We start from the raw sequence: 27,449 nt of genomic DNA, 5'->3' as shown, positions 1-27,449 counted from the left end.
GTCCCCCGTCTCTCTGGGCCTTGATTTTGGTTTCTATAAAACAGGGAGATTAATCTAGATCAGGGGTTCCAATTTGATTTTGCCCATAGAGCTCTTTATTCAAGCAAAATCCTACTTGGAATTTAACATATAAAACACACTAAAAGTTGAGTTTCTCAGGGTTTTTTTTTTTTTTTTTTTTTTTGAGAGGGGACAGTTCGCACAGGCCAGCTCCTTGCTTACCTCCTTGCGCCCAGAGGCCCCTCCTGGAGCCCTAGCACAGAGCACACAGTTCCAAAAAGCACAGGTGGAAAACCGCCCTGAATCACCTTTCAAGATGCCGTGCTCCTTACCACCCAGACGTGCACAGCGTCTGTCACGTAGTAGGCACTTCATAAATATTTGTGAGGAAACGAATGAAATATGACTCTGCCTTTTCGGAAATGCATATACGTAGTTTTCATTTCCTCTGCTGATTGACCCAGGTAGTTAACGTGCTAAGATGGATCCTGGGGGAAACCAAATGTTACATTTATGGAAAAGCTGCTTTCAGATACTGAAGTGGCTTCCAAGTTCAGCAGAGCCATAAGTTAAGGGTCTGTCAGCACTTCCATTATGAAAACTGCTTTGTGGTTTCATAACTTAGCCATAAAAGTTTGCTTCAGGCTGTCCCTCAGCACACAAATTGAAAACCTTGTTTTAAGCCAAAATGTGGGAATTAGAAAACAAACAATTTATTGGTTTCAGAAATGGTTCTGTACCCGTCTTAACCAAATAAGATTTATTATGTGGGCAATTAGAGGAGACTAAGCCACTTGGTTCTTGAGGGGGGAAAAAAGAAGGAGGAAAATAGCCAAACTATATTTTAAAAGTTGTCCCTGGACATGATCAATCATTCTTTTAGGTCCTATTTTTCAAGTATTTTGTCCCCTGCATTGATGAGACCTGGAGTCTATTTACACATTCTTTTTCCTTCTGTTTTTAAATAAACATTTTCTGCTAATGATATCGGAATGATAAAATTTGCTTTGTTTTTACCAAAAAGCAGGCAACGTAAATGAGAATAATGTCGGGGGGGGGGGGGGGGAAGAGCTTAATCCTGTTTTGGTAAATACTTTGAGAATGACAAGTGGCTCATTTTAATGAACAAAAAAGACACCAGTAATGAATAAAATAGGGAGGGAAATGAGACATTGTTCCTCAATGTTAGAGCTGGTTAGAGCTGAGAAGTCACTTAGTCAACCCACTGACTTAACAGACTGGAAACAGAGGCCCCAGCAAAGAGAGAACAGCCTGAACACATCCTGCGGCTACTAAGCTCGAGGACAAGAGCCGGTCTTCTACAGCCCAGCCTGGCGGTTAGCTCATCCCTGTTTCCCACCCGTGTGACCATTCAGGGCCCGGAGTCTACATCTTCCTGACCTACTAATGTCTAACACGACACACACACAGAGATGCCCCTAATCACACAAGAATACACCTTCCTACACACAGTATACAAGGCACTTTGTGACTTCAGTTACCTCAATCACAAGCCATGTACTTGTTTTCTGTCCTCTTTGGGCCAAGTATGGTTTTGAGCACCTAGAGACAGTGGTTTGGTTACTGGCTCACAGGTGCTAATTTGACTAGGGAGAGACCCAGGCACCAGGTTTGCAAGCAGCTTAACAACACATGGCTCAGTCCTCTAGATCAGAAATGCAACTGAACAAACCAGGTTATAGTTACTGTTTATCTGCTCATGACTGAAGCAGATCATGTATTTGTGAATCTGGTCCAGTGCATGACAATACTCTGTTACAGTACTGGGGAGCGGACGGATTTTGTTCAAGGTTTAGAGTCTCCCTCTGTTACTAAAAGCACCTCGCAGGGCCCTCTCACACTGTCGAGAATGTCTCCCTGCATATCTGACTCCCGTTGCAAACTGCACTCTGGGGCAGGAACCCAATCTCATTCCTCTCCTTATCATCACTGTCTGGCACAGGGAAGGTACTCAACAGATGTTTGCTGGATGAACAAACGAATGAATACATGAAGGACCACATGCATGCACTGGGCCCTCACTGCCAGGGCCCATCTCCCTCTGAAGTAGCCTCCCCAGGTCTCTCCTTCGCCACCCTCTGGGCCTCGCACAATCTCCCTGTTCCACAGAAACCAGTCAGACCCCTGAGTGTCCACCACTTCTCTTTGCAGAAATACTTTTAAGAGAAAGAATGCAATTCTGGGAATAACAGCCCAGGAAAGTATTTTCTTAAGTCAAAGGGGAATTTGAGTTGGAAAAGCAGGAAATTCTTAAATACCTGGGTAGAAGATCACAGCCCACTCCGACCTCTCTGGTTTCCACTTCGGTCCTGGGCTGGGTTTCTATTAAATAGTCCAACCTGCTTTGTAGTTCATTATTCTAAAGATGAGAGAAAAAGTACTTTTAGTAAAGCAAACGTTTCCCCACAAATACATATGATACAATTATATATAATATCCGGATTTCCCCCTAGACACAGACATCTATCACAGTGTATTTATTAAACACCTCTTATACAGTAGGAATGAAAGAAATACATTGATTGAATTCTTACAGATAGCTTTATGAGCATGGACATACATATGTCTCCAATTTTACCTAAATGAAAACAAACAAAATATCCTACTCTGTACCATTATTTGCTGCTTTTCCCAACTCAGCAGTTTGTTGTGACTCTTTCCATGTTCATTAATTTTCTTTTTATGTCAACAAACTATTTTAATGGGTTCATAGCATTCCATTGTATGGATCTACCTTATTTATTTAACTAGTCTCTTATTGATGGCATTCGGACCTTTTATCACTTTTTTGGCAATTATAAATAAGGTACAGCTCATGTTTTAATACTCCCTCATTAAACTATAAAATAAGTGAGTCTATTAATTTAATTTAGTGGGAAATACCTCTGTAACTTAATAATTAGTATTTCATAGGTGTGGAAAATTCAGAATCTCAAACATATAAAGTAGAACAAGGTCCTTGGGATTAAAATTAGTATTCTAAATAGTTTTTTTTCAGGCCAGAGCCAAACATTACATAGGTTGATGATTAGATGTTCAGGAATTGGAAATTTGCCCCGTGGGGGAAATGAAGGACAAAGGAGCAAGAGAGTTGAGGATTTTGAAATGAAAATAGATGAAGTACTGGTGCTTAAAATCCAAGGACAGAAACACACATTTAAAAAAATTCAGACAGATTTTTGGATTTTTTTTTTAAGTTCTTCTATATATTTTCTGTAATGCTAGACTAAATTTTCACGAAGCAATGACCATAACTATCTTCCTGGCTGTATCCTCAGAGCACGGTATGTAGGAGATGCAAGATAAATACTTATTGAATAAGTGTATATATGCTTTTGAAATGAGCATTTCATTGGCATAACTAGAAAAAAATTAAGCATTTCTCTTTTTAAGTTGCAACTGAAGCTACCGCACTATATTCTAAGATACTAGACAACACATGAAAGTTGAAAAGTTCTTTGGAAACAGAAGCGCATTTGCTTTGAAAGAGCTCCTGCTCTGAATGTGTGATACCAAGCTGCAAAGCAGGAGCTCTGGTACAAACTCATGTTCTGCAGGATGTAAAGGTTCAGGAATCCCTTCTGATAAATGGGAAATGGTGTAAAGGAAGAGAATGCATTCCAGGTTTCCTAGCAGCTGACAAGCCATGACAAATCTATGGGCTCTGCATCTATCACCTGGTGCTCAGTATGGGAGAATGGTGCTGGCTAACTGCCAGGGGTTCATCACCATGTACACACATACACACACTGCTTCACTGACAATATTTTAACTCTCCCATTCATACGGAAAGAGAAGGCAGAAGAGGCCTGCCCATTAACAAGCTTCAGCAATCCCACTGTTTTATCCTTTCTCAATGTAGACTTTAATCATGAGAATTTCTTAAAATGCTGGGCTGAGTTCCTATAGTTAGGGGACATAAAAGACAAGGTCAGCAAGTGTGCCCCAACTGGTATACAGTGAATAGTGGACTGGTAGCCCCAATTCCTTTGTTCTCTTTCAGAGGAACTCTGTGTGTACACATCAGCTATCCACTGAAGCACTGATATTGAAAACCTTACACTCTTAAAAATGTAATACTATCAGTTAAAAAAAAAAAAACCAAACCCTGAGTCACCTACTGTGTATCAGGTAGTATGTAAAATCAGGTGTGGGGAGGATTTTGGCAGTTAAAGAAATAGGGCATAATTTGCAACCTTTGAGGAGCTCAGTTTTTTGGGGGTAGACATCTAAGCAGAAAATCATGGGACAAAGTCATAAGTCCCATGCCAGAGGGACCCCAAGAATATTATGGGGTGACTCAGAGGGGATGCCTAACTCAGAATGGTGAAAAGGATTGAATTGTCTGTGAAGATTTCCTGAAATTATGCAAGGGAAAGAGAGTAAGGGAAATAAAAGGGGTGAGTAATCCAGAACTATGGACACATACCCGGTTGAGAACAGGCACCTCACTGCAGCACCCAGTAGGGCAGGAGTTATAAAGGATTATGTATGCCATTACCAAGACTCCTACATCCAGTCCTATAAGACCAAGGTCAAGATTTTATTTCAAATACTTGGGCAAAAGTGAAAATCGTGTTGGAAGGAAATAAAACTATAGGCAAGGAAGAACAATCGAGGAGGTCACTGCAATTTTCCAGGTAGAGCGAGAGCTGCACTCCTAGTATATAGTAGTAAGCACTTAACAAACAGATCCTCCTGCAAAGAATAGCAATCAACCTTGGGTAAAAGACAAAAAAACTGCTTTAAAGACCAAACGAGGATGGGCAAGTTTTAGAGGGGAGGTAAAACTTGGAGCAAATGTCAAGCGTTGAATGGCTTCTCTGTGATTCATTTGTTTTTGTTTACAGCTTTGCCCAAGAGCAGTACAGTCATGGTGGTTGCAGCACAGACACAGCCAAAATTCACTAGAATGGTCATCTTTCTGGTAGAAAAACCCAGTAGGAGTCTACTGGATAGGATAACCAGCATTACCAAGAGTAAGGGGGAAGCCAAAAAGGAAGGGTCAGAGAAGACAAATTCTAAATTCTGTGTATAAACTCAGTTCAAGTCTCTGGCAGACCCCTGAACAATGTATGTGTGGGGCAAAGTGAAAGAAGTATGCATCCAAGGCTTAAAGAACTGAACTGAGATCTAAGCCATCACCCACTACAGCTTGGCAGGGTGCAACTGGGTCTAACCAGATTCTTTACCTTCTAAAATAATTACAAGCCTATTTTCCTTTACATCACTGATGGAGTAAAAAAACAAACAAACAAACAAAAAAACGAAACCAGAAAGAAATAGAAAATATAAATAGAAAACAAATGGTAACTTTAGAACAGAAAAATACAATGCCTGAAATTTTAAAATTACTAGATTGACTTGAGAATGGCTATGAGAAAGGAAGCAGTCAGTAAACTTGAAGATACATTAGTAGAAATCATTCAATCAAAATAAGATTTTAAAATGTTGAAATTAATACATGGAACTTCATGGAACTGTGGGACAATTTCTAAAAGCCTAATGACGTAGGGATACTGGAATCACAGAAGGAAAGAAGAAAGAAACTTGAGCAAAAAAAACATTCAGAGAAATCATGGCTGGGGAAAAAAAAGAAAAGAAAAAAGCACTCACATCTCCAGATTCTTAGCAGGGAGTGGCGGGGCGGGGCGGGGGGGGGGGGTCGGCTGGAATAATGGCTGAAATTTTCCCATATTTGGTGAAAGGCATAAATTTACAAATTCAAGAATCTCAGCAAACCTAGACAGAATAAATTCAAAGAGAAACATACCTTGCCATATCACAGTCAAACTACTGAAAAACACAAAGAAAAATCTTGAAAGCCATCGTGTTACATACAGGGGAACAATAATTTGAATTACCAAAGGTTGCTCATCAAAAACTACGAAAGCCAGAAGAGAGTGAGTACTAAAAGAAACTGTCAACCTAGAACTCTATATATTTCAGTAATGAAGGTGAAATAGAGGCCTTACTTTCAAATAAGAAAAACTAGGTGAGTTTCTCCCCATCTGGCTTGCTCTACACAAAATGCTAAATAAAAGTTATTCAGGCTGAAGAGAGAGGATATCAGGAAGAAACTCAGATTTTCAGGAATGAGTGAAGAACATCAGAAATAAATACTATATGAGTAAACATAAAAGATGATTATTTTCTCTTAATTTCTCTAAAATACATATGACTGTTAAAAACTATTACAATGTACTTTGCGTTTACTGTATATATAGATATAATACATTAGATAACTCTAACAGCGGGGCGGGGGGGGTAGATAGACCTTATCATTGCAACACCTATATTTTTTCATGAAGTGGGACAATATTACCTTTAAGTGGACTGTGAACACTTAATGATGTATACTGTAATACCCAGAGCAACCACTGAAATCTTAAAGACAGAGCAAATGCCAATAGATAAATTAAAATGGAATTCTAAAAAGTACTGGCATAATCCAAAAGAAGGCAAGAGAGGGGAACAAAAACAAACCAGTGGGACTAAATAGAAAACAAATAATAAAATAGCAGGCCTAAATCCAACCATATCAATAATAATTAAATGTCAGTGGACTGTATTCACTATAAAACAGAGAATATCAGAATGTATAAAAAACCAAGACCTAACTATTTATTGTCTATAGGAGATGTATTGAATATATTTACTTTAAATAGAGAGACGCAGAGCAGTCAAAAATAAGTGGGTGGAAAAAGATACATCACACAAACAGTAAACATAAGAGGGCAGAAAAGGTAATATTCATACCAGATAAAACAGACTTCAAGACAAAGAGTATGAACAAAGGTTAGTGATCAACATTTCATAATAATGAGATCAGTTCAGCTCCAAAACACAACAATCAAAAATCATGTACTTAATAAGAGAGCTTCAGAATATGTGAAGTAAAAAAGTAACAAAATTAAAGAAAGAAATAGTCTAAAACCAAAGCAAGGGATTTTAACACCCCTTTCTCAGCAGTTTAGAGAATAATTATACAAAAGCCAGGAAAATCATAAATGATCTAAACAATATTATCAATGACCTAAATCTAATTGATATTTACAGAACACACAAAAACAGCAGAATATGGGTTTTTTTTTTTTTTTATAATATTCAACCAAGGGAAACCATATACTGAGCCATAAAACAAGTCTCAATAAATGTAACAGAATGAAAACCATACAGAGTATGTCCTAGGACCACAACAAATTAGAAACCAAAAACAAGAAGACATCTAAGAACACCTCAAATATTTGGAAGTTAAACAACACACTTCTAAATAATCCATAAGTCAAAGAAGAATCTCAAAGGAAATCAGGAAATATCTTGAACTGTATGATAATGAAAATACAGCATATCAAAGCTTGTAGGTTGCCGCTGAAGCAGAGCTCAGAAGGACATTTATAGCTTTAAAGGCTTATAAAAAAGAAAGGTTTAAAATCAATGACCTGGGACTTCCTGCGTGGCGCAATGGTTAAGAATCAGCCTGCCAGTGCAGGGGACACAGGTTTGATCCTTGCCCCAGGAAGATCCCACATGCCATGGAGCAAGTAAGCGCGTGTACCACAACTACTGAGCCTGTGCTCTAGAGCCCGTAAGCCACAACTACTGAGCTCATGCACTGCAACTACAGAAGCCAACACTTGCAGAGCCTGTGCTCCGCAACAAGAGAAGCCACCACAATGAGGAGCCTGCGCACCACAATGAAGAGTAGCTCCCCCTCGCTGCAACTAGAGAAAGCCCGTGTGCAGCAACAGAGACCCAACACAGCCAATAAAAATAAATAAATAAATAAATAAGTAAATTTTTAAAAAAATAAAATCAATGACCTAAGGTCTACCTCAAGAAGCTAGAAAAAGAAGAGCAAAGTAATAGCAATATAATTATTCGGAGGGGAATAATGAACATGAGAGCAAAGCTCAGTAAAACAGATAATAGAGAATACTGACAAAGCCAAAAGCTATTTTAATTTTTTAAAAAACAGCAAAATTGATAACACTCTAGACTGATTAAAGAAGGGGGAAAGGGGACAAATGATCAATATCAGAAATTAAAGAGGTGTTAAAAGGAAACAATTGGATATCTATGGTGGAAAAAAGAATATCAATCCTTCACACAAAACATCAAAATTAACTCCAAATGGATCTTGGATCTAAATTAAAAAGCAAAAATTTACAATTTTTAGAGGAAATCATAGGAGAAAATCTCAACAAAGATTTCTTAGGACACAAAAAGCAGAAACCATAATAGAAAAAAAATTGATTAACTTTATCAAAAACCAAAAACAAAAATATCTCCAAAAGATATCATTAAGAAAATGAAAAAGCAGGTCATGAAATAGGAGAAAATGTTCACAACACATATATCTGACAAAGAATTGGTATCCAGAATACATAAAGAACTCTTAACAACTCAATAAATAGGAAAAGTAAAAACTCAATAAAATAATAGGCCAAAGATTGGAACTGACATTTCAAAAAGCAGTTTATATAAATGGCCAATAAACATTTAAAACATGCTCAGCATCACTAAGTGACCATGGAAATGCAAATAAAAACCACAATGAGATACCACCACACACCCTCTAAAATGGCTACATTAAAAAGACTGACAATACTAAGGGTGAGGATGTAGAGAAACTGGAACATTCCAACTGCTGGTGTGAAGAAAGTTAAGTATACTACAACTCCTTTGATAAACTGACAGTTTCTTAAAAAATTAAACCTATATCCACCATACAGCCTAGCCATTCCATTATTAGGAATTTACCCAACAGGAATAAACCATATGTCCACATAATAACTTGTAATGTTCACAGCAGCTTTATTCACAATAGCCCCAAACTGGAAACAACCCAAATGTGTATCAACAAGAGAATGGAGAAATAAACTGTGGAATCTTCATAGAATAAAAAATATTCGGCCACAAAAAAGAATGCATTTAACATGGATATATCTCAGATCATTACGCTGAGTGAAAGAAGCTAGCTAGACACAAAAGGGTACACAGCCAATGATTCCATTTATATAAAATGCAAACAAGTCCAAAAAGGATCCCTGGTTACCTAGGGGTGAAGGGAGAGATGAACTGTAAAGAGAAACAGAGCGGTCTTTGGGGAGTGATGGAAATGTTCTGTATCTTGACTGCAGTGGTGGTTTCACAGGTATATATGACTGTCAAAATTCATTCAGTTATATACTTTAAAAAATTGAGGTTTAATTGACATATCACATTATGTTTCAGGTGTACAGCCTAACAACTTGGTATTTGTACACGCAAAATGATCACCGTATGTCCAGTTAACATCTGTCACCATATACTTTAAAAAGATGCAGCTTTATTTATGTGAATTAATACAAGGTTGACAAGACTAAAAAAAGATGAGATCCTGAATATGGGCGATAGGAGGAAAATTAGAGGGACGAGAGAAATACTTTAAAAAAGGTCTTAATACAGGAAAGCAAAGACACTCCACTCTGAGTCTTGCAGACTATGACTAAAGAGCAGCCTGAGCTGGCCGCCTGGCCTGTGCTGGGGAAGAGACAGCTTCCAGGACTGAGAATCAGGTTCCAGTGTTTTCCTACTTTCAAATACCACCACCTTGTGTTGAGCTGTGAAATAAAGACCACCTGGGACTTGGGAGGCTGTGCGCTTTCCAGAAAGGAAGGACCTGGCATGACACCTCTTGGCATTTTGGGGAAATTATGTCACAAATGAATGGCAGCCTTCTCCTCCCCCAGCCCCCTCAGGCCCAGGGGAGGGAGCAGCCGGAGCTGTAGCACATGCACTGAACAAGAATGCACGTCCAATAAAACTTGTACGTGGTGCCTGGTGCTGCCGCCCCAGCGTTGCACAGGAAAATTCATAATCGACCCAGGAATGCACAGCAGACACGTTGAGAGGTTTATGTACCACACAACACATTAAATGCAGGATGGACAAAACCAAGACATTTGACTCCTTTCCTCTGACTTTTGAGTTGAGCTAAATTTAGGATTTTCAGCAGTGAAAAAATGGAACCTGTTCAGACTCAGCTGATCGACTTTTGAAGATAGACACTCATAATTTTATTTTAATAAAAATTTCTATATTGGAAATAGAGGATGGGATATTTCTTCTTCAAGAGATGAGTGAATAAAAAATTATTAAAAAAAAAAAAGAAAACAGAGTTGGCATATTTTTGCATCAGGAAGATTTTTGAATCAGCTGATGAAAATGTAGTCTGATGGGGCCAGGCTAGCACAAACTTCTAGGGATCTGATGGGGGCTGGGGGTTGCAAAATTTAATGAGTTTAAGCATGGGTAAGTACAAATGGTGAATTCAGGGACCACAATAATCTACATTCTCTATTTAAAAGGAGGAGAAAGAGGAAAAGAAGGAAGAGAAGAACAAAGAGGAAATATATATCATTAACAATAAAAGGAGCCATTCAAGAAACGGTAAAGACATGGCATTTACTGTGAGCCATGTACTTTTCTAATCACTATTAACTGATTTAGTCTTCATAACAGCTCCGTGGAGAGGACTCCCATCTACAGATGGGCAAACTGAGGCACAGAGCAGCTAAATAACTTTCTCAAGACCACGTAACTAGTAAGTGACGGAGCTGACACTGAAACCCAGGCAGTCCACTCCAGAGTCTGCAATTAGGCCCTTAACAAAGGGTAGTTACTTATGGGATGTAGGAGGTTACCAGCTCTGTCCACCGAAACTGTTCAAAGATACCTGAAACCACCATTGCATCATGGTTTAAGGCAGGGGATGGAAAGTCAAGGTATAAAAATTCCTGGTGTTAGAATAGGTCAACATAATAGAAATTCTTAGTGGCCAACAGAATCCTGTATTGTAAAGCAAAACAATAAGAGAAATTTGGAAAATGTGAGTGCGACCTCATAATCTTGAAAAGAAACATTCTCCCCAGTTCCATCACTACTAAAATGGGCCTTAAACAACAAGGTCCTACTATACAGCACAGGAAACTATATTCAATATCCTGTGATAAACCATGATGGAAAAGAATATGAAAAGGAATGTGCACATATATATAACTGAGTCACTTTGCTTGTACAGCAGTGATTAATATTATAATTCAACTATACTTCAATAAAAAATAAATTAACAAAACAGATAAAATGGGCCTAACACTAGGCACAGCACTTTAATTTTAGCCTACTACCAACGCTCAGGTGCAGATAGTCTGCAGTACAGTTCTCCACTAAAACAACCCAGGGCTCCTTGGAGACAAGCCAATATATCTTGGAGCAGGACAAAAACGAGGACAGGTCTGAAATGCTGTTGTTGCCATACAGCAAGAATGACTCCACAAGCACTGGGGGGAGCCCTGCTACATGAGCGAGGAAGGTAATGCAGAACTCTCTCCAGCTGAGCTGTCATAATCTGAGCATCAAAACTGGGAGGAGAAGGAAAAAAGTATTGTGGAAGCAAAGTGAGTCTGAGAAATGCCTTGTGTCCATGTCACTCAAAAGGAAAGTTAATATAAAGTGTAGAAGAAGATAGCTTTAATAGGGAAGAAAGATGACAATAATAAGATATGTTACAATTTGTCATTGATTTTTAAAACTAGGAAGCATTAATATATAAGGCTATGTAGTTTCTTTTACAGAGTGTTAATTACATGTTTGTTTATAAGATTTCTGTGTTGAGTAGGAAAGAATAACAAAAGGAACTGTAAGTCAGGTCATCCCAGGACTTGGGGGCCCTTGAAAGGACTGCTTGGCATTGGTGGTCATACAACAAGCAGGTGGAAAGAGGGGCAGAGATTCACTGGCATCAGTGGTCACGCACAATTAGCAAGGAGTCAACAGTCAGCAGTGTGTTTGTAACACAGACTACTCACACAGCCTGAAGAGGAAAACCAAGTACTCAAGCTCAACCTCACCTCCTAGGAAGTGAAATACCTACCTAGTTCAACAAAGAATGGTATGATACTAATAAGGAAAGCATACATTTTCAATAGTGCTAAAGATAGGTCAGTGCCTCCCAATGATAAGGGGTCCTGAGTTTGAAGCACCTTGAAGCTACCTGGTCCTATACTGTAAAGCAAGAACTGTGTCCATCCAAGAAATTGGCATCCTCTAGCCTTAGCTATTCAGAAAAGGTATCCCATGTCCGTTGGATCTGAAAGATCACTGCACCTGTCTGGCAAGTGTGAAAGTGATGTTAACTAAGGAACAATGGCCTTCGGAAGATATTAAAGACCAAGAACACAAACAATGAAGAAATAAATTAAACCCAAGATACTTAATATCTTAGAATAAGTTAAAGTGTAAATATATTATTAAATCTTGACATTTTGTGTATGTTTTTCTGCTGTTTAAGGTGGATGATCAAAAGGAATTAGCCATCCTAAATTTGTAGTAGAATTTGAATAGTTTAGTCAACCAAATTTATAATCAATGTTTAAATGCTCAAGGAATAATGGTTTTCAAACCATTTTTGAATGGCTTATGGGGTACACACAGCAGACACGGCAGGCCCCACCCATATGCTCTGGACACTCACCACACCACTTGTGACTCTCCCTGGGGGCTTCCTCTGCCCAGGGCAGGCCAGAATTGCCACAAGTGCCAGGAGCAGCCCTCAACCAATTAGTGATGGGAGTTAGTGGATAAACGCCCCAGCTTTCTGACCTTTTGGGAAGGATAAGTCAGAGGCCAGTGCACATCATCTTCCAGAGATGCCCGGGAAAGCGAGCAGTAGCTGTCCACAGTGGTAATCTCAATAAGGCACCCATTATTGGCCTTCGTCCTTTCCCTGACTCATTTCTCCCCTCCCCCACTGGGGCTTCCTGGGATCACCTCCCAAAGAAACTAGTGGACTCATACCCACATCTCAGAGGCTGGGCAACCAAACCTAAGAGGAGAAAGGAGTTTAAGAAATCAGAATTAAACAAAGCACACATGCGCAAGGCTCTTCTCAATGCACCGAACCTCCTTGGACATTTCCTAGTCTCCCAGCAGGGGAGCTGGCTTGAGCAGCGCAGCGAGGGGAAGGGGAGAGGGGTGGGCGCCCTCTTGGGTAACCTTCTGCCTCTCCTGTGGGCATATCTTTCCTCCCTCCTGGAACCAGCCTCACTCAGGACCCATGGCTTTTAAGAACACTCACTCTCTGACTCTCACTGGGAAAGTATGATTCCTCCCACAGGGAGCTGTGATTTCAGAGGGCCATCTTAGAAACAGAAATGTCCAATCATGAAGCTGCAGTTGGACCCAGTGACTGCGGAGGGGAAAATAGTGGGACAGGACAAGTGTCCATGTACTCAGCTGTCAGGACACTGAGACTCTTGGGCTCTGAGTCTGTTACCCCGTGGGCCACAAGGGACTTTTACTTATGACTTTTATATGAACCACCCCACCGCCCCTCCACCGCCCTGAGTAAATAAAGACCCTGCTCGCCACCTCTACAAACACGGTGGTTAAGAGCTCAGCCTTACCCATTTCTAACTGTCACCTTGGGCAGATTCCTTAACATCCCTGAACCTCAGTTACTCCAACTATAAAATGGAGGAAACATAATCTAACTCACAGGGTGGGCATCGCTGTTAATAAAGAGAGAAAATAATCAAGTACTTAGACGTGTCAGGCACTTTCTGTGCACTCCCATTGCATGGACACACATGTCGGCGCAGTTATCATCCTCAATTTCTAATTCTAATAAACTTCCCCAGGGTCACCCAGCTAATAAGAAGCAGATGTAGGGTTCAAACGTGGGCAAGTCTGGTTCCACTCTTAACCTCTAGGTTATACAAAAGATATGGAAAGTAAAAGCAACCAACACACACTAGGAGCATAAATACTTTCGTTACTCTCCTGTCTCCTTACTTTATCATTCTCTCCTGGGCTCTCTCTCATTGGGGGCACAGACAAGGAGAAAGTCACAGAGGCTCAAAACCAAGTTCTTAATAAGTAGCCTTCAGAGAAAACAGAAGGCTTCCCCTTCTATTAACACCTAAGCTCTTAAGATTCTTCCAACTCCACAATTTCCTTCCCTGGAACCTCCACAAGATCCCCAACATGCCTTTCAAAAGGCTAGAAAGTCAGGAATACTAAATATCTTAAAAGTTCCAGGTGAAATTAAGTCACCTCTAAAGCACTGTCACAGAAGAGCACTGAATAAGGAGTTTGTCTCTCAGCTGGCTCTGGCATTAAGCTGCGTGACCTTGAGAAAAGCCACCTGCCTCCTCTGTGCCTTTTTTGTTGTTATTGTTAATACGGTGATAATAATCCTTGTCTTGCCTTAAAGTTGTTGAGAGAATCATGTGAGAAATGTATGTGAAAATACTTGGCAAATTATAATGTACAACACAGATGTGGGGAGTTATCAGTATTCATCAACAGCTTATCAGACTTGCTAAGAAAATTCCTGAATAAGAAAAATGGGAGCCAAAAAGCAGAGGTGAGCAGCAAGGGGGAATGAGGAGAGTCAGATGGTAAAGAAAAACTAGCTGTCAGAACCTCATTTTCAGTGTTGGCAGTTAACCTTCAATCAATTTTATAAGGCCAGGAAATAGCCATATTTTTAATTAAGTGTCTGTGGTAGGCTCAGCAACATAAAATTTAATGGTAGGAAAGACACCAGCTTAAAGAAACACAGCTTCTTACCTCTCCTTCTAAGAAAGATATCTTTTCTAAAAGCTGCAATATTAAGAGCTGTTTCTGCTGCACCTTTTTCTTTAGTGATTCAATCTAGAAAGAAACAAATTGGAAATTGTTATCAAAAAGGCAGAACTGTACAAGTTAATCAACCAGAAGAGAAGCTTTTGGTTTTCATTCAAATAGAAACTACATATTGGTTCTTTTGTGTAGTGGAACGGTATTAACACAAGATGCTCCACAGAGAGGGGGAGGGGTTCTGTGCCCGGGTAAGCTTGGTTCATCACACGTGGTTGTGGAGCTGCTTCATTCGATTTGTTTAGTCTAACATTTCTGCACTGATTTTGCCATGTAACCCTTAGTAACGTCCCACCGATGCTTTGGGGAAGGAGACATAACTCTACGTAAGAAATTATTCAGCTTGAATTTATGCAGCACCGTACATTTCAAACATTCCACTCTGTTGTTCATGTTCGTATACTCACATTTGTTCAATCAAGTATCAAAAGTTTTGCTCTGGGGAAAAAGTCACTGCCACTGAAAGTAATAATGAAATTCAGAGGACTGAGGACTCACGTGGGCTGGGGTAAGCAGGGAAGGCTTCCGAAACACAGAGACTTAAGCTGGGTTTCCACCTTTGTTTTTACGCTATATCTATCTTGGACTACTCTAACTTTGTTTTTTCATTCACATATCATGTCTCCATAGACATATGGTAGGTTTTCTAAAAGCAGGAACTAGGGTGCTCTGTACCCGGCCACTTCTTGGACAATAGTGGCAGCAGTGTGTAGGTTCAATAAATAATGTGTGATTTTGAAGAATGCACTAATCTTCTAACCATCTTTTATATGAAATTTGAGCATTTGCAAATTTTTTAAAAAATCCCTCTCTGTGCAAAATGACAATTCCTATAGAAGGGACTCTAGCAATAACTAAAAGAAGTACAAGTGTACAATTACACTTAACCTTTGACTCAGAAATTCCATTTCTAGGAATAGATCCCAAAGATATGTTAGCCAAAATATGAAATGACTTGGACACAGGATTTTTGGTTTTTAGAAAACACACATACACAAAAACAGAACTCCGTCAATAAGTGCCTGATAAATAAACTATGGTACATCTCAACAATGGATGTCTATGTAACCTTCAAGAAAAAATGAAGATCTCTAAAACCCTGATACGGTATACTGTAAGAAGTATATGGTATGCTGGCTTTGGTGTAAAATTTGTGAAAACATATCAATGAATATATATTAGCAAAATGAAACACTGCAAAGATTAAACAAATCTTAATTGTTCATATTTACCAACAGGGAGACGGAGGAAATTAGACGAAAGAGACAGAACAGAAGAAAGACTTTTCTGATAATACCTTGTTACATAGGTTCAGTTTTGAAAGCACATTTTACAGATTCAAAACATAAAAACCAAAAAGGGGGGAAGAGTGAATCCTAAAATTTGAAAACAAACTGAAAAAAAGGAACTTAACTGTATATCAAATTGGTTAAAAGAATTAATTCAAGTGTTGTTAGGACAAGGTAACCTCACTGGATGTTTTTAGTGGAATGTGGTCTAAAGGTAAACAGAATTACACTCACTGGGAAAATTTTAGTAGTAATATTGGTATTATATTTTGAAACTATTTGATAGGTTGTAGTATAATAACGTTTGGAACCAAGATTTTTAGTGTAAGAAAAAGAAATACAAGTATGAAATCAAAGATGTAAAAACAAAAAAGTTTTGTTAAATTTGAAATGAAAGTATCGGTATGAACTCATAATCTTTTATTCTCTTTAAAAAAAATATACTAGATGAGCCTAAGACACCTTATTCTAACTGAAAACAAGGGCATAAAGGGTCTCCCATGGGTCAAAGATGGGACAATTTGAACATCAAAAAGAATAATGAGTGTAATTGAGTAAAACTATTATACTCATTACATGGAATATATATGTGTGTGTGTGTGCGTGTGTGTATATATTTAAACCCTGAGTATGTTAGGATTCTTAAAAAAGAAAACCAAAAACAAAGCAGCAACTCCTTGGAAATGACAGTGGAACCAACTCCTTACTTAGAAGCTTGGCAATTTAAATAAAAGAATAAAGCATTTATCCTGCCTTACTTGTACAAACTGCACGTTCAGATTACTAAAAAGTCCCAGTTTATGAGGAAAGAAGTTGTACTTTACAGAAGAATTCCAGTTAATAAATGGGGAAGGAATGAGAGAATCTGAAAATCACCATTGTGCAATCCCCTAGGAAATAACTGACTCAAGCAACCGTCATGGACAGATCAAACAGTGAGGGGAGAAGCTGGTGAGGAACTTTACAAATTTGTTGTGGGCTGTCACCACCTGAATCCACCACCAGCCTTAGCATCACCCAAAGTGGGATCACCAGGCATTATGTGCCCCGGAGAAATATAAAATGAATCACATAGCACCACCGTTGAAGTATTCTTGCCTCCCCAAATAAAAAAAAAAAGTTGAAACAGAATCTAATCGAGCTAATAAGGAAACAAAAAGTCAAATTCAGAATGTGGGAAGGTTTATAGGACAACTGACTTAGTTTCTGCAATAGCTCACTGGGTGGGGGTAAACTTGAGTTGGGGGGTGGGGCGGGGGGAGTAAACAGAGCATGCTCTAGATTAAAGGACTTTAGAAACCTAACAACCAAATATAGCAGACCTCTGTGTATGTTGACTGGAACAAACTATCAGTTAAAAGACATTTTAGAAAATGTTATCACAGGCTAGTATTAAATGGCACCAAAGAATTATCATTATTTTGTTAGGTGTGACAATAGCATTCTGATTACAGAAGAAAAAGTCCATGTGTTTTAGCGATGCATAGTGAAGTACACAGGAAACATGCAGAATGTCTGGGATTTGCTTTAAAATAATTGCATAAAAGAAAAAAAAGGAAAGAAGGTATAGATAAGGGAAATGTGGCCAAATCTTACTGTTTGTTGAATCTAGGTGATGATGCCTCATTATCCTCTTTGTTCTGAGAGAACCTTACACTTTCATGATAAAATATTTTAAATTCCACCAGATGTAAAAAAAAAAAATAATACTTCAACATGAAAAGCAAACCATATGAAATAGAATACAATAAGATACATACTTAAAAAATGTCCAATGTTGATAATTATTTTTTAAATTAACAGTTAAAAACAGTCACTAGTTATCCTTTCATACCTATTAAATTTGCCCAAAACTATTGACTAAAGAAATCAGTGTTGGAAGGGCTGGGAGGGACAGCTACTCTCATGTGTTGCAGGTGGTGCTGTAAATTAGAATGACCCTTTGGGTGATGTAGCAATAAATATTAAGAGCCATAAAGCTGTTCATACTCTTTGACCTACTAATCCCACTCCTGGGAATTTATCCTAAGGATATAATTCAGATGTAGGAAAAAAGCTATATATACAAAGATGTTCTTGCTCCTATTATTTATAATAGAGAGAAAATGGAAATAACCTTAATGTCCAGCACTAAAGGAATAGGTAATAAATTATGGAATATCAATTTGATGGAATATATTATACAAACACTAAAAACAAATACATTACAAAATGGAAAAGTGTTTACAAAAAGCCTCAAGGGATAGAAAAACAAGAGTTTACAATGAGGAAAGTAAAAGCTGGAAGAGAAGTTAGATCAACGAAATCGGTCTGGGGTTGGGGTAGGATTGTGAGCAAAACAAAAGTTTGTTTTGTTTAAATTTCCTTCATTTTTGTAGGAATAATTTGCAGAAATCATCCTTATAGTGTCCCTTTTTCATTCCTTCTTATAGTGTTAAAATTTTCTAAAGCTTTTAAAATCTTTAAATGATAGGCAAGATATGTGCTGAAATGAACTAAAATATCCAAGAAGGTCAGGCGTTCATCAAGTAACACACACAGTAGCTTCACACGCACTAGTGTCACTATCTCTGAAGTAATCAGAGTGCTTTGTGAGTCAAGAGAAGCAAGAGGTGTGGGTTAAGGACACCCTAATGAAGAGCTCACAGGAAGAGACCGAGGTGACTGTGCTCACCTTTGTCCCTGGATTTTAGTTTTAAAAAGAAAGAAAAGCAAAGCAGAGATGTCATCTGGAGAGCGAGCTGAGGGAAGAACTCTGGGCTGATGCTGGTGTGAGGAGGCACCTGACTCTGGAGAAAAACAATAGGTGGAGGGAAGGATATAGGGGATCTGAAGCTTCTGACCACAAGGCTCAAGTTCTTCAGCAACTGATGCTTCAAGAAGTGATTATGCTCTTGCAGTAAATATGAATGCTGTGCATGCTCATTTGCTTTCATCCTTGAGCATTTCTCATAGAAGCATCTTGTACAGTATATTCTGTGGCCAGAGTTGACTTGCTCAAATTAGAGGAAAAGGATGCTTAGGCTGACAGGCAGTGCATGGCTGGCCCCTCATGCCTTATAAAGGGTGCCGACCCTGAATCCCAAGTTACTCCCACCTGAGGTCTGCTCCCGGAGCACATCCCATGCCTTCTTCTGAGTGAGGTACCCAATTTCTAAAGCAGACTCTCATGAGTCTGGGTTTGCTAATATTCTAAGTAACATCTGACTCCCAAGCCTCAGATTCTTTTCCACAATATCTAAATCACACATCTGTGTGGAAAATGCTGTTATTTCTGACTGCCAACTTCAAAGAGCCTTGAAACATTGTGTCCTATAGCACCTACCATGAAAAACCCTCAAAAATTAGCTACTACTATGTTATTACTGGTATTTCTCCCTCCCTAGACTGTCAGCTTCTTGAGAGTAAAGACCTTGATCATCTTCATATTCTTAGACACTGAATGAATGAATCAAATAATCCATCCATCCATTATCTCTAAACAATCTGCCCCTTAGACTTTAGGGTCAAAATTGTCTGGAACAGACTCTTGTAGACCTAGATGAACCAAGACAGACTTGCTAAACACACAACCTCCAAAGCACCCCCCAAAATTGGGGGCACCTCAAAATCTGGGGAACCATGCAAGTGAAATCCATTTGGCACCTTTGCTTTCACTTCTTAACTCGTATAAGCTTGTAAATTTGACCTTTAAGAGATTTATGTACACTTCACGAAGCTGCATTTAAATCTAGCTGTCACCAGGTGGTGGTAAATGACCCAAGTTATCAGACTCAAGTCAAGGCTCAAGCCAAGGCATCAAGAAATGAGAAATTAGATGAGGTCTAGAAAATGAGTGCTTCTGTTTTACTTATCCAACTATGTAATCTTGGGCTTCCCTGGTAGCACAGTAGTTAAGAATCCGCCTGCCAATGCAGGTGACACAGGTTCAATCCCTGGTCTGGGAAGACCCCACATGCCATGGAGCAACTAAGCCCGTGTGCCTAGAGCCACAACTGCTGAGTCCATGCTCTGCAACTACTGAAGCTCAAGTGCCTAGAGCCCATGCTTCACAACAAGAGAAGCCACCACAATGAGAAGCCTGTGCACCACAACAAAGAGTAGCCCCTGCTCTCCACCACTACAGAAAGCCCACACACAGCAACAGAGACCCAAAGCAGCCAATAAATAAAAATAAATTAATTAATTAAAAAAAAGAGAGAATGTAATCTTGTTGCAACCGTTAAGTTTAAATATCAAACAGTAACCCCCCTTATAAAACAAAGTGAATAAACCCATCTTGGTAAAATATAGAACCTTTTAACTGATGTTAACTCATTGAACTAATTTTGTCTTCATTAGCTGGGTTTTGTTTTGTTTTGTTTGTAATTCAGACTAAATATATGTCTTGCAGCCTAACTGATCATGCAGGATGTTAGGTTTCTAAGACTACAGGCCAGTTTGGTGTTTAAGGTGGGGGCTGGGGGGTCATCTAGTTCCTTAAAACTTGTAACGGCTTCTCTTCACATTAGCCACAACCAAGTTACCTGCATAGGTGGTCTGAGCTAAGCAGTCCCTCTTAACTACAGCCACACACTGGAGTCACCTGGACAGAATCATCCACTTCCAGGATCTACCCCAGAGATGCTGAATATATCACTCTCTTAAAACCCTCTCAAGCTTCAGGGAGTTGGTGGGGGAGTGGGGGGGGGGGGGGGGATAAGTTAGGAGTTTAGGATTCACATATACACACTACTATAATATAAAACAGATACCCAACAAGGACCTACTGTATAGCACAGGGAACTCTGCTCAATATTATGTAATAACCTAAATGGGAAAAGAATTTGAAAAAGAATAGATATATGTATAACTGAATCACTTTCATATATACCTGAAACAACACTGTAAATCAACTATAGTCCAACATAAAATAAAATTTAAAAAAAAACTTGTGATTACCAAATGGGAAATGGAGTGAAGGAGGGATAAATTAGGAGTTTGGGATTAACATACACACACTACTATATATAAAACAGATAACCAACAAGGACTTACTATATAGCACAGGGAACTATACTCAATATCTTGTAATAACCTATAATGGAAAAGAATCAGTTATATATAACTGAATCACTTTGCTGTACACTGGAACCTAACACAACATTGTAAATCAACTACACTTCAATAAAAAAGTACCAAAAAACAAAACAACCGTCCCAAGGTTCTAATGTTCCAACTCCCTAGTGTGGACATGAGGCGCTTCTGCTGTGGTCCCACTTTATCTCCCCAGTTTCATTTCTTGCCTGCTCTGTCCCACAATGAACCCTACTTAGAGGCCTCTCCATCCTCTCAGCGTGCTGTGGACATACAATGGTCCTGCTGCCAGGCCTCTGCACAGGCTGGTGCCTTCACCAGGCATGCCCTCCCACCCTCCATCTCTTTCTCCACCAGGAAGTCTGCTGTCAGGGAGTACTCAACAGTCATCTCCCAGGCCAGCTCTTCCCAAGTCCTCCAAGCTGGCTTGGTGTCTCTCTCTGTTGCATTTCAGCCCTTCAGTAGGACCCATCATTGCCACTACCATTCTGTTTACATCCTTTCCTTGCACCAGACAGCAAACCCAGGTGGAACAGATGTTTAGTGTATCAATCATCTTATATGAAAGAGCAGTCCTCTAAGGAGGTGAAATCACCCCGTCAATTCACACATTTTTATAAATTGCCTTGGAAACAGATTCCTATAGTGAAAGGATCCCTCCCAATTTCTTTCAAAAAGACCTTGTATGTCAACCAGACCAAAATGAAATTGTACAAAAATTTGTAAGGTCCAGTTATGGATTCACAGCAACCCAGGAGGCTGTGAGGCTTTTCAGCTTCCTGGAATTTTTTTTCCATCAGTGACAGACATGTAGGACATGGGTCATTTCGTGTTAGATGTCAGAATGTGATACAGCCCTATAATTAGAAGGATGTGAATAGTACCCAATTGTGCAGGACTCATGAAACATAACTCAGTATTGAGGTTGGGAATGTGGAGAGAAATGAACGCATATAAGAAATGCAGCAGCAAATAAGTATTAAATACTAGATAGCACTTGATATAGTTTCTTTTAAGAAATTGTGCTTTGGGGTGTTTTCCCTTAACAGCTGGCAGATGATAACATACGTGTATCTGAAAATGCCTTACGTAAAGCAGGAGACACACTGAAACAGGGCATGATATTAGAAGGTATGGTAAAAGTGATGGTCACGTTGAATTAAATTGTTTAAAATCTTGTAAGGATAAGAGAATTAGATTTTTTAAAATCCAAACTAAGTTTATATTGTTGTTTATTTTCTTTGAAATTTGTTTTATGTTGTTTTTATTCTAATTTTAAGAATAACCAGTTAAAGCCCGCAGGCACTTTTATTCAAAATCAGAGTGTGAGAGCTGTGTGTGTGTGTATGTGTGCCTATCATGAAACTCAACTCATTAATAAAGTTTCCAAACCTTTATCATTAACACCCCGCTGTGTTACTCCTTCTAATGGACCCTCATTTAAAAAGACTTTCTGCTTTAAACTGCATTGATAAATAATTCATTCTCCCATTGAAAATGTACCAACGATGGCTAATTGCCAATCACAGCTTCTAATCAAAATGAGATAACCAGGGTTCTGAATCCTAGGTCAGAGTAAAGCAATAGGATACTTGAATGTAAGTCCTTCTTGACTTTTCATGGGAAGTGTATGCCGTTCGATTATTTGAAAATTTGACAGAAAAATAGCTTGAAGATCCCCGGTATTGTTATCCCTAGAGATCCAGGGACTCAGCAAACAGACTGGGGCATGGTTGGCACAGGACAGGCAAGAACCTTCTAGAACCACCCCCCGGGTTATTGAAACCTCCCTTCGGTCCCTCTTGCTTCGGACCCAGACTTGTTTTCAACTGAACCTCTTGTAATCTGGCAAATAGTTTTCTCCATTTCCCTCAACAAAATAGGAATCATGTTTGATCCCCAAATACCTCACATGAAAAATGACCATAACTGATATCTAATGCTCTCCCTCTGAAAAGGTTTTTTTAATTTTTGCTAGTTTCTCTTAAATCTATTTTAGAAGTGTTGTAACACTGTAATTTCATAGTTATGTATTTTTAAAGTGCATTCCCTTTGATAAAAACCACAATAAGAATTTTAAAAATAAGGTTACCCTCTTTTCCTAAAACATAATAAAGCACAGAGACTTATGACAAGATGAGGATCTGGCCTGCACTAATGCAGCATGAAAGAGCAGTTTTAAAAGGACAAGGAGAATGGTACGTTATCTCATTTTGTGGAGAGTGAAGGGAATGAATTAAGGCCACAACAAAACGAAACTGAAAAATTGCTAAATGAAGCTCTGAGTGGGGAAAATGAAAAATCAATGAAGGAACGGAGGGGAAAAGGTACATTTTTCATCTTCATGATGCTTGATTGGGTTTGTAGAAATTCATTTTCAATTAATGTGTCTTGTGGCATTCAGCCAGGCCAGATATGAACAGGGCACATGTTTTAATCAATTTTTTTCTATTAAGTTTGAAGTAATATATAATAGAACGCTACTATTCAAAAGGATCAGTTGGAACTGGCTTCTGAAGTAAAATAATCTAATTTAGTTTGATTTCTATCTTATATTAAAGATTACCCAACTTCTATCTAAGAAGAAACAGCACCCTGATTCTCCTGGGTGCCCGAATGTGACTGGGCTATACAAACATCAGGAAAGGATGGATAAACTGGCTTTCCAATCTGCATGCATTCACTGGGAGGGAAGAAAAAGGGGTGTCCTGGGTACCAGGGCTTTTGCTGGCTGAGCTCTTCATCCTCAGAAACAACCCTAAGAGTCATTATCCCCATGGACGAGGGAACTGGGGTTCCTAGAGCTTCACTGTTCATTCATGCCTCAGCAATCAGCCGTGATCACCTCTGCGCCAGACTCAGTGCTAGATTCCAGGAGCACAGCAGTGAAGAACCACTTTCAGGCAACCAACATCGCAGTGAGGCAGTAAACGGAGAAAGAAACGCACAAGTTAATGCGATAAGGGAGCAGGCAGGGTGATGTTTGGTCCCCCCGCCTACCCAGAGATAGGATGCCCCTGCCGTCTGCCGATGGGGTGAGGGAAAGGTTCAGACCGCGGCACTAAAGAGGTGACCAGCTCGTTCCAGCTTGCCCGAAGCTTTCTAGGTTTTAGTCTCATGTGTCAGGAACCGTCTTATTCACAGGCAGACCAGGACAGTTGGTCATCGTAGAGCTTGATGCTGTCAGGGCTGAGTTCTAAACCCACATCTCTCTGATGACAAAGCCCAGGCTCTTCTGTTCACACCAGCCTGATGTCCAAAGGTTGGCCTCTATCCTCCCTGTGATGACAACCTATCAGAGCGATGCTGCCTGGAAATTAGGCAAGGCTGGGAAGAAAACTGGCAGGTGATACCTTCTTTGACAAAGGATTTACTGGAGCCCTAACTCTTTAGGCTGTTCTTTTCTCCTCTGTGACTTTAAAGGAGGTTGGGATGGAGACGTGGAAAAGAGGGTACTCTAAGCTTCTCTATCCCTGTGCTTCCCTGGATGGGTGCAGTATCAGGGACAAAGACCACACACTGAACAGGAATATCCAGAGAGAGAATGGTTCCAGGCTAAGCAATTAGAGGATATACGGGTATAACTCATTTTACTGCACTTCGCTTTACGGTGCTTTACACATATCACATTTTTCACAAATTGAAAGTTTTTGGCAACGCTGCCTTGAGCAAGTCTGTCAGCGCCTTTTTTCCAACAGCATTTGCTCACTTTGTATCTCTGTGTCACATTCTGGTAATTCTTGCAATATTTTAAATCCTCCACCAGCAAAAAGATTACAACTCACTGAAGGTTCAGATGATGGTTAGTGGCCATTTTTTAGCAATAAAGTATTTCTAATTAAGGTCTGTGCACTGTCTTTTTATATGTAATGCTACTGCACACTTAACAGACTACAGTATAAATATAACTGGGAAACCAGAAAGTTCACATGGTTCGCTTTACTGCAGTATTTGCTTTGCTGTGCTGGTCTGGAGCCCAACCCACAGTGTCTCTGAGGTAGGCCTGTAAGTGGAAGCACCCAGCTTCACACCTGGCGCAAAGCTGATGCTAAAAAAATGGTAGTTTAAAAAAATGTTCTCATTGACATATACACACTACTATATATAAAACAGATAACTAATAAGGACCTACTGTACGGCACAGGGAACTCTATTCAACACTCTGTAATGACCTATATGGGAAAAGAATCTAAAAAAAGAGTAGATACATGTATATGTAGAACTGATTCACTTTGCTGTATACCTGAAACTAACACAACATTGTAAATCAACTATACTCCAATAAAAACTTTTTAAAAAATAAAGATTCTTATACTAATCATGTCAATTATAAAACAAAAAATAAAGGAGATTTTAATTACACACACACACACACACACACACACACACACACACACACAAATGTTCCTAAAGTTCAGGTGGCCTGCACACGGACCCTCACCTGCACTGACCAGGACTCTCCTGGGAGCCTCCTAGCTGCCCCTCCTGCCCTCTCCTCTCCTGTTTGCCAGCACACCTGCCAGAGGCATCCCTCTGAGGCTCAGATCTGACCAGGCGATGGGGAGCCATCGAGGAATCAGGAGCGGAGTAACAAGGGACATTTTCTTGGCTTGCTGCTGGTAATCCACCACCCGACCGACATTTCCCGTCTCCTCCTCATTACTCCCTCCTACAATCCAGTCAAGCTAGAATAACGCTCCCTGAACTCACCCTATACTTTCCGGCCTCCGTGTTTTTGTTTTTTATTTATTCTATATCTTGTCTGGCACGTCCTTTTCCACCTACTCAGTCCCTGCCTAGGAAAAACTCACCCATGCTGCAAGACCCAGTCAAATATCACCTCCTCCCTAGAGACTCTCCACGCACACTGGAATTAGTGGACATTTACAGGCACTGGGCTACGCCCTTAGTGTACATTCTTTCAGTCAATCAGCAACCCCTGAAGCAGGTACTATTATCATCATTCCCATTTTTTTCGATAAGGAAACGAAATGTTGGAGAGGATCAATTAGTTGCTCAAGATGTAAAGCCCAGTCAGGAGCAGAGGCAGAATGCAAAGTCAGATTTAATGTACTTGAAGCCTATGTTTTCCAGCTTCTGTGTCCCCAGCACACAGCTCATTGTCCTGCTTAACCCTTATATTCTGCCTCAAGCTATGAAAAGTTTTAATGTCAACCAGGAAGTCCTTTGAGGGCTTTGGGGACTCAGGTCCATTTTTACATTTGATTCATAAAAGATGCTTCGTAAATGTTTACTGATTGACCCATCAGAGAAGAGCTCTCCATAAATGGGACCTGGCCTTCATCACCTCCACTCCCACTTACGTGTGTGAGGACTGGCTTTCCTGTGGGCTTCAGCACAGAGGCAGGGGAACAGGAATACATAAAGGCAGTGGCATAAGGGAAACAACTCCAGCTTGATAAAGGTTGAATGAAAAAAATCAGTGGGGGAAGGACGGACTATTCAATAAGTGGTATTAGGAAAAGAAACTTTCCATGAGGGGGAAAAGAAGGTGACAGCTCTATTCACACTACATGCACAAAAAATAAATTCCGTATGGGTTATTCTTCACTTGTTCAACAAACATTTACTGAGCACCTGCTATATGCGCATGACTATTCCAGCTGTTAGGGAGACAGCCATGAACAAGACAGACAAGAGCCACTGCCCTCAGGGAGCTTACATTCTAGTGGAGGGAAACAGACAACACGCAGGTAGGCGGAGCAGATAAGTGTAGGATATGTGACAAGGTGATACGGGCTATGGAGAAAAAGTATGAAAGAGAACACTGGTAAGAATGTGGGGGAGGGGGAGTCATTACAGACCTAAAGATGAAAAACAAAACTCTAAAACATGACAAACAAGACACACGACAGAGCAAAAAAGATTGATAACTTTATAACAAAATTTAAAATGTGTGTATTATACAAAATACCATAAACAAACAAAAACGATTGACTGGGAAAGGATAATGGCATTCAAATATTTTTTGATAAATGACTAATATTGGCAGTATCCAGAGTTCCTACAAATCAGCAGGAAAAAAGAAAAACAACCAAAGAGAAAAATGAACAAAAGATATGAACAACCAGTTCATAAGAATGGGAGTCTGACTGGTGAGAAGTTTATGCTCAATCTCTCCACTTATAATGAGCAGTCACCAGGCTGATGCCAATTAAAATTAAGACAAAGAGATACTATTTCACAACTGGCTAAAATTATAGTCCAGTGGTGCCAAGAGGTGGTGAGGATGTGGAGAAATCTGCCTTCATACATGACAAGTGGAGAGCAATAGGGAAATACCTAGCAGAGGTGAGACTGCCAACTCCAGGCCCTGGCGATTCCTCCTGAGTATATTCCCTAGATAAGCATGGACAC

The 27,449-nt window shown here is 39.6% G+C and overlaps 1 protein-coding gene across 4 annotated transcripts in view; it reads right to left on the bottom strand.

Annotated features, from left to right (window-relative positions):
- MYZAP (myocardial zonula adherens protein) overlaps positions 1–27,449 on the bottom strand; it is a 93,908-nt gene that overhangs the window by 14,326 nt on the left and 52,133 nt on the right. For 3 of the 4 annotated variants that reach the window (XM_057722485.1, XM_057722487.1, XM_057722489.1), the window contains 2 exons: positions 14,638–14,721; positions 2,280–2,380 (listed from right to left, as the gene is read on the bottom strand). In XM_057722485.1, the coding sequence (XP_057578468.1) occupies positions 2,280–2,380; positions 14,638–14,721 (185 nt within the window). The remainder of the gene's footprint in view (positions 1–2,279; positions 2,381–14,637; positions 14,722–27,449) is intronic. The other variant, XM_057722486.1, reaches the window with a different exon arrangement.

Source organism: Hippopotamus amphibius, chromosome 2, assembly GCF_030028045.1.
Source record: "Hippopotamus amphibius kiboko isolate mHipAmp2 chromosome 2, mHipAmp2.hap2, whole genome shotgun sequence".
In the NCBI taxonomy this organism is placed as follows: Eukaryota; Metazoa; Chordata; class Mammalia; order Artiodactyla; family Hippopotamidae; genus Hippopotamus; species Hippopotamus amphibius.
This window is presented reverse-complemented; position numbering and strand designations above follow the sequence as displayed.